General features: G+C 41.4%; 1 protein-coding gene across 2 annotated transcripts in view; it reads left to right on the top strand.

Moving 5' to 3' along the window:
* The first annotated feature begins 1,416 nt into the window (after positions 1-1,416).
* Positions 1,417-14,634, top strand: part of RNASEH2B (ribonuclease H2 subunit B) — a 37,524-nt gene continuing 24,306 nt past the window's right edge. For both annotated transcript variants that reach the window (XM_062487671.1, XM_062487670.1), the window contains exons 1-2: positions 1,417-1,550; positions 12,497-12,568. In XM_062487671.1, the coding sequence (XP_062343655.1) occupies positions 1,490-1,550; positions 12,497-12,568 (133 nt within the window). In that variant the 5' untranslated portion in view covers positions 1,417-1,489. The remainder of the gene's footprint in view (positions 1,551-12,496; positions 12,569-14,634) is intronic.

Below are 14,634 nucleotides of genomic sequence, written 5' to 3'. Positions count from 1 at the left end.
ATGCTGGCCTTGGTTACTTCTGGTCTGTTTTGGGGAATGTATGTTTTTAATATTTGTTTCATTTCTCTGAGATTTACAATTGATACGTATACTTTAATACTTTTGATAACATAATATTTATTCCTAGATTTCTGGGAAGGTGGCCATCAGTCCAGTCTTGTGTGGGTAAAGCCAAGTTTACATACAGATATATATACAGATATACATGTGCATGAAAATATGCGTTTTGTGTTGTGGCTATGGCTCCTCAGTGCAATCTGGAGGTAAAGAATCATCTTGTACACTGTTACCAGGATCATGTTGTACACTGTGTAGGATGAGAGAACATGAGAGAAATGTGGCTCAGCCCTCAACCAGCCTTGTAGGACTGAGGTTCCACTGAATGGCCAAGGCTGGCAGGCATCACTGCAGAGGGTCTGAGCAACACCCAGCCTAATCTTTAATACCTCCTCTGACAGAGACGCCACGGTCATTCAGGACAACCCACTCCACTAAAGACACATTTTCTTAATTAAGTTTAATTGGAATTTCCTTCAGTTTGTGCCATTTGTGTCAAGCCCTGTCACACAGTTAGAAAGAGCTAACAACTACAGTACTGAGATGCCATGAAATAGAACAAGATGTAGCCAGAGAAGGGGGCTATGCAGAGCTGGGGCAGCACTTTTCCTGGCCAAACACCCTTGTTCTACTTCCTGGAGATGAGCACAACACAGTACAGTGTAGGCACTGGAATGATGGAAACACAAAGTGGTTGGGCATGGACTATAGAGGTTGATCAAGACCACCCAAGCCCCCCAAAGCTCTCCGACCCATTTCCAGAAAGATCGGACTGCACTTGGAAACTAATTTACATGGAAAGTGAGAAACCTGTCTTCAGGATGGAGAAAGCGTACCCATAGAAAGATATCCCTCTCAAGCCTGGACAGCTGCCCCTAGGACCACGAGCTGGATCAATGCTGGAATAAGGACTGGTGCTGTCTTTCCCCCTCTCTTTTCCTTTTTCTTCCTCTCTGCCCCTCTTTAACTCATCTCTTCCTTTCTCTCTTACATCTTCCCTATATTCAAAACCCACTGCCGCGTGCTTACATAGCAGGTCAGGATCTAACGAAACAATTTCCACGCCAAGCGTGCAAGTCACTAGTAAAGCTTTCTGATCGTGTGCGGACCCTGTGACTTCTGTCGCTCCTGCGGACCACGAGTGTTCAGGAACCCCGGGCGTTCCCGACCCCGGCGGATGGGACATCCCTCCCGCCCGGGTCCCGCGGGGCCGGGCAGGGTACAGGACAGGGTCCGCCAGGTCCGCACCGCCCGCTCCCTACGCCCGCCGGGAAGGGGAAGAGGCGGAGCGGCCCGAGTCACGGCCGCGCCCCGTTACCGCCCGGCCCCTTCCCTTCCCTTCCCTTCCCGCCCCGCCTCGCCCCCCCCGCCATGTTGCGGCGGCGGCGGGCCCGGGAGCGGCGGGCGTGCGGGATCGCGGGGCGCTCGGAGCATGCGGGGCGCACGGAGCGGGCGGGGCGCGCCCCCCGCGCAGTGGGTGCTCATTGCCCCAGGTAACCCGGCGGGGTCGCTCCGCGGACCGGCGGCTCTGCCGCAGCGCCGAGCGCTCCCTCCCCGCCGGCCGGCTCGGGCAGGAGGCAGGAGGCGGGCGCTGGGCCCGAGGCCCGGGGCGGGGGCCGGGGCTGCTGCGTGCGGCCGGGCCCGCCCGGGTGTGCCAGGGCCGGCTTTAGACACGGCCTGTACGCCAGGCCCCGCACGGTACCCGCCCTCTCTCCGGGGACCCGGTTTCCCGCGCTGCATCAGCGCGTTTAATTTCTGTGTGTCATTAGGGTTTTGCCGAGGGCTCTTACCCCGATGTCCCTGGTGGGCTCTCGCTGTCCCCTCCCCAGAGCTGGCGGCCCGCCTTGCCTCCATCCCCTCAGTCCCTTCCTGTATTTTTTGAAGGAAACGGTTTAGCGCCCTAAGCCACAGCTGTCAAACAGACTTCAGTCCTAAGCCAGAGTGAGATCTCCTCAGCTCTTTATTCTGGAGCAGCAGAGCTCCACATGGCAGCTCTGCAGGTGGAACATCCGCTGTGTAGTGGAGGCTTACTCCCTCCCACTCAGCGCTGAATCAGTGGGAGGATTGATGCCTTTGCTCCTTTATGTGTATTTCTGCCTAGCATTAGGCTTAAACAAAAAGATCACAAAATGTTTTGCTCTCAAAGAGGATGAGCGAAGCAGAATGTGTTCAAATGCCAAGACATTAAGGGGAGAGAGACGTGTCTTTTTCTAGTTTGGTTTTTGAGAAAGTGTGACTTCCATGATTATCTGTGTGCCAGCTTTGTACTGTGGCTATTTCTTAGCTGGCCCATAACTAAAAAGTGTTAATAACCAAACCTGATAAAAAGGAGGAGCTCTTTGGAGTAATTTTCTGAGCTTAGCTTGTGATGATGTGAGAAATGCTGTAAATGGCACCACTGAAGGAAAGGTATAGCAAGAGCTTTGTTCGGAAGAGATTGAAAATAAGGCAGGAACTCAGTCTTGAGACATGCACCCTTAAGAAACCAGGCTTCTCTAGTTACATGAGAAACAGAACCAATTCTTATGATTTCACTGATTCCTTTCTTCCTCTAGTTTTAACTTTTCGGTTCCACCCTTTGCTATCTGACACGCTTGATGACTAAGAAAGGAATTTATAAAGTGAGGAATTCCTTTTTTTAATATTGACTCTACTCAGACTAGGATTTAAAGCTGAATTTTGTATCAGATGACTGGCTATGCCAACAGATGTCCATACTGTGCAAATATTTACAAATATGCTTAGCTTATGCATGAGTAGTCAGTTCTGTGCAGTAAGTTAAATTCTCCAGTAAGTGTTTGCAGGATTGGAGCCAGAGCTTGTAACTTTCGTGAAGCCAGACAGTTTGTATTACCAATTATGCCAGCGCAGCTCTGACAAAATTTATGTAGTACTCCAGACCTGTAAGAAAGTTTATTAAGCCTTAGTTGAACTTCAAAGAACATAGTGATTTTTTAAAAAAGTCTGTGGGTTATAAATTCAAAACTCCACAGCTGATGAGACTTGCCAGCCAAACAAAACATTTCATGATTTTAGTTTTGTTTTAGCATTATTTTCAGAAAAGCTTTTAAAAGTTAACGTGTTACCACTTTTCAGAATTTTGCATTTTATAACTGCTCTGTTGAATGAATCTCAGAAATTTTTCATTGGCTGTTCAGAATGTGTGGTAGGAAGACCTGATTACTGAAGATGGTCGCAGTTTGATTTAGAATAAAGATGTCCTTTGACAGTAAAATTATATTCATATGATAGTCTCTGTCTTTATAATACTTTTATGGCATTATGGTACATGCATACATAAAACTAACTGGTGCAAATAAGTACAGCATCTGTTTCTGGATGTGAGTTCAATGCCATTTGTTCCTATGACTACTAACAAAGCTTGTCTGCTTTAGTATTGAAGGTTATGAAAGTACTACTAATTTCCTTGTTTAAGTACATATTTATATGCTGTTGTATTGCATGGACAATAAATTGCCACTCTGCCATTCAGAGCAGGTGTTATGACTGAGAAGAAAAAATTCAGTTTTATTTTTAATTTCATAGTTTTTATATTGGTTTCAGTGTTCTGGAAACAGCTCAGAAACAAGTAATCTCTTCTGTCAGGTAGAACTGTGCATGCTCTTTGTTGAAGTCATGATTCTGGCTAGAAGAATGCAGTTGGAGTGTGTTTTTTACCAATGGTGTGAACTGTTGTTAGAGGGACAGACTGTCACTTTCTGTAGCAAGTGATTAATTGCATCGTATTTCCAGTACTGTAAAAGTTTGGTAATTAGTGGTCCTCTCATGCCTGCATATCACAGGACAGAGCTACAAGCCATATGCTCAGCAGTTATTTTGCATGGTTTGTGGAGGTGGTTGAAGGTGGGGAGGGGAAGCAGGGTTGACTGGGGCAGTCTTTGCCCTCACCATCCCTTCTGCCACACCAAGACATTCAGGCTGGTTGGCATGGGAGAGCTGCAGAAAGGGAAGTCCACATAGGAAGGAAAAGGAGAGCCTCAAAGCAGTCATCTGAGCTGAGTGCAAAGCAACTTCTGGGTGAGATAGGAAATTTTACCTTTAGAGATGGTAACCTGCCCTTGGCGTGGTGAGAGGTCTTGTGTTTCTGCTGATGCTTGCTTTTTTTCCATGAAGACAGGACAATTTGACATGCAAATAGAATTGTGTTTTTGTTTTCTTGTTGTAAGTGTAATTTTTCCTTGTTTAGGGATTGAACCACAAAGGGCAGGACAAAGAGGGAAGCCAGAAGTGTGGGAGAGGGTTTAGGAAGTGCTGCTCAGGGTGAGAAGAGAGTAGTAACCATGTTAATCACTCCAGAAAGGCTGGAAGCTGCTGATGTACGTATGTTGTGCAGCCTTACTGGGGATGCGTAGTGAAAGGCTGAGAAATGGATGTGAGTGGCCAGGAGAGAAAACAATGAACAAACAGGAAGAGGGTAGATGGAGGGATTGGTTGTTGTGGAGGAAGGCGTAAGGACAGAGGTGAAAGGACAGAAATCTTGGTCATGTTGGAAGTGATAGAGCTGTGCAAGCTGGGCTTGAAATAAAGTCAACACTTTGTGCTGTTCCTGCAGTTGCATTTTAACTGTGCAGTGGATGTACAGGCATCAGATTTAGCCTGGGGCAGGCTGGGCTCAGAACTAGCAGTTTATTAGTTCAAGTGGTGTGCCATGTTAACACATCTCTGCTGTTTCCAGAACCAGCTTTGCAGTGCAGCTGCTTTTCAGACAGTGTCTGAGCTAATAAGTCCTGATGGACCAAGCTGGCTCTGTGTAGACCCACTTGGGTGTTTCTGTGCTGTGTTCCAGGGGATTTTATTAGCTTGGCTGGAAATCCGGACCTGAGCTTGCTTTGTGCAAAGTAGTTGACATCGATGGTTAAGAAGACCTCCCGAATCTGGAGTTCTGGAGGAATCATGGTGCAGAGACACCGAAGTGCTAACGAGTCCTAAAGGACCACACCGGCTTTGTTGGTGGATGGCTCAGTTTCCAGATAGTGCTTTCCTGCATTTCTAGTGGTAGTTGGGCAATCAAGGCTGTTAGGTTGCCCGTGTATCCAAACTCTTTACGCATGGGAATGCAGAAATTCCTGTACTGCCTTTCTGGTGTTGGTCTAGCTACTGAACTGATACAAGAGAAAAGTAGTAGCTCCTGGGGATTAATCCTTGGTTCTTTCACAGCTACAAAGTTACTAATGATGTGCCTTAATTGAGCAGATTCTGTCTGTACTTACTGAGTATCCATGTACTTAAAAAAAAAAAAAATAAAACCTGCTACTTTTTAATGTGACTGTGGGAAATTTCTACTTGCCTTTTGAGCTGGGCCCGTGGAACTACCATTTTTTATGTGCTCTCTGAAAATTATAAGAGCTATAAGTTATTTTCTAGACTGAGAAATACTGTTGAGACCCAGCAGTATTTTAGGACTATCGAAATCTAGAGATTTTTAATTTTAGAGCTGTCTAAATCTAAAGGCAGGGCTTTGGAAAACTCTCAAATACTGTGGTAAAGTCACTGTGTCTGACATAAATGTGATCTGGGCTCTGTATAACAAATAAACATTCTTCCGTAATGGCTTCAAACCGGTCTTAACAAAGTCACACTAGCTGCTTAACAGGGTTGGTGTGAAGGACAGTCTATTTTTCAGTATTCCTCAGGGGTAGGTGTTATGTCAGAGCTGGAACTATTTATATCCTTCACTGGTTTTAGCAAAGAGGTCAGGAATTGAAGGCAGTTTTCTGAGTGTGATGTTCCACTCTATGCCTAAAGTTAAGACTGATGTATTTAATATGTTCTGTCTTTGTATTAGGAAAGTAAGTAGGGATTAGCTGCATGCTGAAAATTATTCTCTACCTTTTTTTTTCTGAGCTAGACAAGTTTTCAGTGCTCTTTTCTTAAACAGTAAATTGATTAGCTCTTTTATTGTTTTATGAGAACTGCCATATGAATAGAACTGGAAGGTTTTCAATGGGGGAGGGAAATTTAACAATCCTATTATTTTTAGGAATTACTTATTAAAAAATAAAAAGAGCAGTTTCACATTAGACTTGGCAAATTGTTTGAACAAATCTCATAAATGCCAAAAGTTAAATGGAGGCAGAAGTAAATGAACTGTGATGCCAAACCATGGGGCATCGGTGCACATTAAATTAATCCTCCATCCTTTCAATTGAGACTAAGGAACTTTTTGTCTCCATGCAGTAACCGACTCAAAAATTTTGGGTCATAATGAGAGAAGGAGTCATAGCGAAAGAAGCGGTGGAATACTTAATTCGTGAAAGTAGTTTGCTTTTAAAACAGAAGTAGACAGGTTTTGCATATTTTTTTTTCCATCCTTGCACTTTGATACATGCTTTCATTTAGTGTTTAAAAAAAAATTCAATTTATCTGCTACGAAACAGATCACGCTGCTGGGCTGCTAGGGTGCTTAAATCAAAAATTGTGATGAGTGTCAAAATTGAGCAGAATAATTGAACATTAATACTTTCCAGAATATTCTAGGTAAAGAACTTGGAAATAATGTTTGCAATAAACAAATGTGTATTTTTTTTTAACAGCTGAGTCAAAACATCAGAAAGTCTATATAAAATACGTGCACATGTTTATATACCCTTTTAATAAGGTGAATGTGAATATGCTTATTTTAGAAGTTCACACTCTTTGGGCATATTTTACTAAACCTCCCCCTAAACTGACATTTGCATCTCCTGAACAAAGCCTTTTGCCTGCAGGTAATTTGCACTATTTCTTACATGTCATCTCCTAAAAGGTATACTGAGCTCTGCTGTGAATAAAGCAGATATAATTGGCAAGCTAAGGAGCCAGGAGGAAGCATAGCAAATAAAATAACTGAAAAGAGATGTTTTAATGTGTAACACCATCTCCCACTTCTGCTTTCTGCCATCTGGCTTGGAAGAGACCAACTTATGCCAACTTAGGCCTCTCTGCATATGGGAATAGGGCTGATTCAGCCAGTAATACAGCTGCACCAGTGCTGACCCTATAAATATTGAGAAGGAAAGTCTGTAGTTTTTATCCTTTCAAGTGATAACCAGTTCTTGAACTTCTCAAGACTGACCTCCCTGTTATTCAGCTGAAACTCTGCACGTTCTGCCAAGCATCTAGACTTCAGTAATGGATGAATCAATGCTGTCCATTGCTGCTAGTGAGTCCATGAACATGGGTTTGTTTTGGCTAAGAAGTGAATTGTGCCAGCATAAGGAGAAGCCAAAAGATGCTCTCAGGCTTAAGTCTTAAAATTTAGCTGTATTGCCTAGCTGTGTCCTGGAGCAAAAGACCATTCAAAGTGTCAAGTAGCGTTTCTTTTTGAAGTTGTGGTGAAGATAGAAAACAGTGCCATTTTTAGATGCTGTGTTTTATTGTAGATTGTTCTAAATTATGTCACACTGAACTGTGTTTCCTTAGGGCCCCAAATAATAAATGCCATGATTACCAAACTGATAATCTGATATTCTGTCTTTTACAATAGACATGGCAAAAGTCCCCTCACTGAAGTGAGTACTACGAATAGTAAAAGAAGGAGTAAGGTGGTGAGGTAATATCAAGTTTACATAACTGAATAACAGTGAAGATTATTTCCAAAACTCAAGTGCAGGCAAGTACAAACCCATACCCTCTATTGTAAGCACCTGCAAAATATTGGCTCTTTGCAGAGGGGTTCTGTTCAATGCTCCCCTGAGTATTGTGAGCCAAGGAAGCAGCAATGTAGACCTGTGGCTCATCTCCTGCTTTCTCAGCTCTGTAAATTCATGTATGATCTGGTTTTCTATTTCCTGTGCACTGGTCAATGACACCTATGTCACATGTGGAATAGGGTGTATTCTAAACCATCTGCTCCAGCAATGGGTTCTGTCTCTTATTCCAATGAGTTTATTGGTAGGATTGAAAGTTATTTCCTTCTTCGTTGTGGCTGGTGACTTCTCAGCTCAATGAGTGAACTGAGCTGATTTGCTGTGGGGCCATGAGATTGCTAGTTTTGAAGAAGAAAAAAACAGCAGATATGTACAACAAGGAGGGAGCAGAGTTGGGGACCCCATGACTGCACTTTTCTATGGCCTATGATCTCTGGTCATTTGAAGGAATTTATGAAACTGTATCCTCAGTCTGTACATACCTGAATTAATTTATTATGCTTGCAGTTAATTATCTCGTAATTTAGAAAAATTATCAAGAATCTGGATGATGCAAAATACTGAATTTATTAGTTATTTTCCACTGGGATTTTTTCAGGGCATGCTGCACAACAAAGGACACGGACAATGAGTTAAAGCCATTTTCTTGAGGGTCGAGATTCTAAAAAGAACACAAATAAAATGTTTATTAGGTCTAACCTCTCTGTACCCTTAGGCAACATAAAGTCTTCCATAAAATGTCTTTTTAGTGGGCTCCATCATAATATCTCCTTCTGACACACCTTTCATGCACAGAAGTTAAGAAGGGAATGGAAAAGGGTTGCATAGGTGACATATGGTTTAATATCTGTTTTTCAATGAAATCTTAACTGTATATTCAGACTTAAATAGTCCTTTTTCTTTGCAGGCTGGTAGTGGTTGGGAAATTTGTACTCTCAGAGGGTTTTTTCCTCTTACACATTTGACAGATATTTACAGCCTTTTTGCTTGCTTGGCTGGCAGCTTTTTGCATAGGAATTCCATATAACTTGATGTTATAACTTGATGTCTGTTATATATAGTATTCTATAAGCATTTTTTTAAAAAAAGAAGGTGAATGGACTTTGCATCATCCATAACAGTTTCATAGCTCTTAGTGGGATTTCTATGTTGTTTTTCAATTTATTTGTGTTGCTATACCAAGTAACACTGTTTTGTTTTAATGACCAGATTCATTAGTGCCTCACATCTAACCATTGTGGAAGAAATAATTGCCAGAAATCCTTTGAAAGCTGGTTCATTTTCACTTCATTGTGCTTATATATTTTGTAGAGTTTGCCTGGTTGTATGTCTGACCTCCGTGAAATACACAGTAATCTTTTCTCCTTTTCTTCAGCTCCCTGCTGGAAGTGTCTGCCTTCTGTCTTCCCAGGCAGTTTAAAGAGTGACTTGCTGGCTGAGATGCCTCCTTGAGACAGAATTAATTGACCCTCACTGTACCCTTCCATCAGGTTTTTATATCATTGTAGTGTATGTTGCCCTAGGAGAAAATCATGCTGTAATGACACATTAGTAAGCTGACCTGACTGTGGGTCACTGTTGGTAGAGAGTGTACTGTTCAGAAAGGTCTTATCTCTCTCCCCCCAAGTATTCTTGTAGATGAGCAAGCTTCTCAGGGCTGAGCTATGTGAACTGCTACATTAAGCATAGTGGCAATCATCTGATGTTTTCCTTTAAAATTTAAAAAAACAGCTTCTCCTGTAATATTACTTTTTTTTCTGTTTATTTTCTGTAAAGTGATTTCTTACCTGGAGGCAAACCTTAAAATTGAAAAAAAAAATCCCCAACCTAGTTTAACTCTCACTTTTGCTAGAAAATGGCTACAGTACTGCTTTTAAAGAAGCCTGTGTTTATTTAGCTATAAGAGATCCTTGCTGAAATACAAGGACTGATAAATGCAATGGCATTAAAGAAATCCAGTTACCTTTACTGGCTAAAATCCAGAACACAAATAAGTTAGCTTTGGACACCTAACATCAAAAATCCCTTGCTCAGCATTTTCCTAGTCATGAAGTATTTAAATTCAGATAAATAGGGCCTTCTTTGCCCTTAAGGCCATATTAATACTGCATCCAGTTTTCCAAGCAGGCATTCTCCCAATTGCCTCTTTTTTTGTCTGCCAACTTGACATGTAGTAAAGCCAATCTATAACAAAAATATACTTCAGATGCCCCTGGAAATGGAGTGGAATATTGCCTACATTTTAAGGAAATGGAACGTTAAAGAAACGACTTTTGCCTTTGCCCTGTCCTTCCCTTCTCCCTGTGTGTGTCTGCATGTCCCTTCAGGCAAACTATTTTCCGTGGCAACTGTGTGGAGAGTTGATACACATTCTGATCCCACTGCCATGGCATACTGGGACAGAAGCCTGCAGCTCGGACTGTTTGTTGGGGTTTGATCCCTGCTGCCCTGTGTGCAGTGGGGAACCCCTTGGAGCCTGGGGAGCACCAAAGAGCTCTGTGAGCAGAGTTGTGCTGCTCTCATATGGGGAAGAGCTCCTGGCGGGGCCAGAGGGACACAGTAGAGGGTGCTGAGCCTGGGATAACATGGGGCAGGCCTGGATGAAGGAGGGTGGTTATCTGGGCTGGGAAAGTAGAGGGTTGATGAGGAAAAGAAGGGACACTGTATATCCCTTGGGTTTGTTCGGCTTAGTGCTCCCTACCAGGCTTAGCAGAAGTAGATAAATTTAGTGTGTTACTAGCAGGTTAGGAAGAGAACATCTCAACCCAGTAAAGATGCAAATGTCATTAAAACCAGCAAAAAATTAGGAAGGATTGTTGACTTAATTGCTGACAAGATGCAACTTCAGGCTCAGCTGGACTCATTCCCAGTGTTCATCAATCTATGCGTGGAGAAGGCAGAGCAAGTGAGCATTGAAAGTTCCTTTGGATTTTTTTTTTTTTTTTTTGCTTTTTCTTTTAAATTTTGAAACTCACATTTACTGTGTATATTTTAATATGTTCATGTGAAACACATCAAAGTAAACATATGCAGTGTGTTTCTTTCACTATCATTAATCACTTCAGTGTTTTAAAAAGTAACAAAAAATACACTAATGTTAAACTGTGGTCAAGAATTGAAATATACACAGCTCTAGAAATTGGAAGGATGCCTTTGCCAGGGCAAATGTAGCTTGACAACCATGTGTTTATGTATCAGCATATGAAGCAAGTCTGGTTAGCAAATACGGACTTTTTCCATTAAAAACTCTCAACTTATATTGAAACTTTTTGAAGCACTTTTCCAAGCCACCTGAAGACTCGGTTAAGTATTGAAGGGAAGAAAATTACTTTAAATTCTCCAAATGACTCTGAGAATTATTATCCTCTAACACTTTTATCACTAAACACAGTTGTTTTTTGTGTCCTGCATATCTTCATCTGGGCAACTTTTGTTGGTGACACAGCTGAATAACAAGGAGTGGATATGAAGGTTGAGAGTTATTTGGGCCTTTTTTTTCTCTTTTTGCCCATGAGGTGTTGGTGAACAGCCAAGTGTGGGAAATCCACTTGTTCTTTAGAGATATGTTGGGGCTTTCAGCCAGGGTGGAGGACAGCTACTTTCAGCTATTCCTACTTCTCTGTTTGCCAAAGAATTGTGCCAGCTCCCTCTTCCCAAACCTGCTGGATATTACTGAAAGAGGAAGGACAATGTGGCACTTCTGTTCCTTTGAATAATCATTCAGTCTGCCTCTACTGCTCCTCTGTGCTTTCCTCAGCAGCACCATAACACAAACATTAGCCTGATCGCTGTCAGTCCATTCTCTGGGGTCTGGATACTCATTATATATGTGAAATGTTTTAGTAATTTTCCTTGCTCTGATGAATGCCTGTATGAAAGGAATTGGGGCAGAACTGGCAGTGTGCAGGCTAAGAAAGATGATGCTGTCATGGTGCTCTTTACTGAGACTAGGAAGTTGTTTTCATAAATATAAGTTAGACTTTCCCCACAAAGAGAATTTGGCTAGAATATAATTAACTGGGGATACTTATAGACGTGGTTTCTTGTACTTGAGTCAGTGTCCTTGTGGTAGCTGTTTCCTTCTTTTTTTCAGTTTCACAGAAAAAATTATACTTCGTGGCTCTGCTTTTTGTCTTCTGTTTGTTCAAAGATACAGAAAAGAGAATAACTGTGAGGGGCTTCAGCCAAAGGTGCTGCATTCTCTCAGCTTCTTTTTCTTATGGGGGGGATGAAATACAGTCTTTATTTTTCAAGTTTACACATAACAGATAAATAAGTGTCTATGTTTTTCACAGAAATAACAACTAGAATAGGCTAATTCCTGTGTAATCTGACTTCGTGAGAGCTTTAGAGGACAGATTTTCTTCCCATGTGTATTTTACCTTTTGCACGTTTTTAATGTCCACGTTGTGCTTGGGCTAACTAACCAAAGCATTTTCATTGTCTTTGTTACTAATCAGGGCAACATATCAGTTCATCTTGCTTAACTGGGATGTCAGATTTTGGAGCTCACTTGTCTGAAGGCTCTCTAGAGAGAAGTGGTTTTCAAAATCTAAATCATCCCCAGGTGCATATCTTTCCTGTGACAGAGAGTGCCAGGAAGTCTGGAATTATAATTTAAGTGCCTTGATCAGGTAGGATGAATTTGGGCTGAGGCATGTAATTTTTAGGCAGATGTGTGTGCATGTTTTCAAAAAGTGTCAATCCAATTAATTCTGAATGTCTTGGAGAAGCAGATGTGAAATACTTCACAATTTACAAGTTCATAACTTCTTCGTCTCCCCCTACAGAGGCTGCTATTGACCTCCCGAAGACACCTGAGAGCGAGCCCTTGTTTACAAAACTGCGCAACCCAAGCACAGGCAAGTTCTGGAACTGTGACATGAGCCTGTTAAAATTCTGGTTGATTTTCTCCACCACCAGAAGATTCGTATTTCACAAAGCTGAAATAATGGTGATAGGTACAAGTCTTAAGTGCCAAAGATACTGCTGGCTATGCCAGATGGTTAATGCTGTGCAAACATTTAGGATTTCTTTTATAATTTTAATTGGTTGAACTGTTTATTCATCAGGAATATTGGCAGCACAAAAAAGGGGTGTAATTTAAGTTCTGTTTTTAAATGCATTAGTTTTGGGGGAGCTTACAGTGTTGGGTGTTGAGTCCAAGCTTTTTTTTACAATCCAAATTTAGTCTTCTTAGCATTCATCTTATGCTGTAAAGTAAGTAGAGTTAGAAGAAGTGATTCAGTTGTACTTACCAAGCGTTTTTGGTCTTTTCATTTTTAAATCTAATTTTCTTTTCCTGGCACAGGTCATGGTGTCTGTTTTCTCCTTAACAGAGGATGAGGCACTTTGAATTCAAAATGCATTGGGAAAACCAGCAAATGCAGGCAATACAATGACACCACCATCGCACAGTTATTTTTCTCTAGTCAGATTGTTCTTTTTGTCAGGGATTTGTAATTATTCTATGATTAATTAATAATTGGAGTGTGTGATACTGCAAAAGAAACTTGCAGTAAGCCTTTATTGTTAATGTTTAAGGTTAATGTTCTGTTTGAAAAATGTTTTTCATGCTGGGTTTTTTTTCTTTTGCCTAAGCTAATTTCTTTTCCATAGATTAAAGTTTTATTGTTTTGGTTTGAAATTGACTGCTTGAATTTATATGTATTTACATATAAATATGTGTATAACTGAGTCTTCAGATGCATTTTAGTGCCACAATATAGGAACTATATTTGTTCTTGAAAGAGGAAAATTGTTAAAAATAATCACACAGTGTAAAATCACTTACTCATCATGGTACCGGTTTCTTGATTGCTCAGGTTTAAAGTGGGAATATAAAGCCACATCTATTTTCCACCTGTGTTATTATTTTCTGCTATAGCATATTGGCTTTGTAGTTTATTATGTTTTTAAATGCATAGAAGTTAATTTGTTTTTCTCTTTTTAAAGAGAGATCTGTTTACCTTGTGGAATCAGAAATCTTGGGAAGGTTTTCTGGGGAGAATCTAAACTGCAATGATTGCCTGGGTGTGTTCCTTTAGAATTTACAGGACCTTATTTATAGGCCTGCATAGACTTCCAGTTATGTAGCCTGTTACAAATACAAAGTCTGTAAATGGAATAACTGAGAACACACTATTAATCTATTTTCCTTAGCTTCAAGTCTAACAGTTGAATTGTTGATGCCAGATACTGTATAAGTAGGCACCAAAGGACTCAACACACTATAGAATTCATGCTAACCCCTTTATTAAATAAAAGCATGCTTCATTCTTTATATAGGCAGGTAGAAAGGACAAAATTTCTATCCCTTACAAGGACTATAAAGTAGGATAAGACTGCAACTTGGGAGTACCACAAGAAACATTGGTGAAGTTGTGAGCAAAGCTGCCTGGGTTCTCTCTCCATCCCCTGGAGTTCCTGTCTAACAGTACTGTAAGGAACCTGTGGCAACTCTCCTTTTAGCATAAATACATAAAATAGGGAGCTGTACTTAGGTAATAAGAAGGGTTCTTTACTCAAGATTTCATAGCTCACCACTGGATTTGGCTAGCACACTCACTGGTAAGGGTCTTAAGTTGTTCAGTCAGCACTTCTCTGAGTAGTTTGATATGGTGCTGATCAAACTGTGGTGTAGACTCTTGTTGAGAGTACACATGGTAATGATTGAAACCTCTGCTCCCCCTTATGACTACTCGTTGCTCCTCTCCTCCCCTACCCAAAAGAAAACTTGTCAGAGTACTGAAATTATATCTTTAAGTGAGGTTGAACATCTGGTCAGCCTTTTGGATAAAGGGGAAAAAATGCATTATCAGTAATTTTTGGGATTTCATGTGTCTGCCCATTTTTGCTGACCTCCCTTCGCACCTGGGGGTGTTTGCACACTGAGAAGAGCAGTGCTGATGTCAGCTTTCAGGGCTTA

Source organism: Cinclus cinclus, chromosome 2 (genome assembly GCF_963662255.1).
Source record: "Cinclus cinclus chromosome 2, bCinCin1.1, whole genome shotgun sequence".
Classification (NCBI taxonomy): Eukaryota; Metazoa; Chordata; class Aves; order Passeriformes; family Cinclidae; genus Cinclus; species Cinclus cinclus.
Note: the sequence above shows the minus strand (reverse complement) of the source record. Positions and strands in the feature narration are given on the sequence as shown.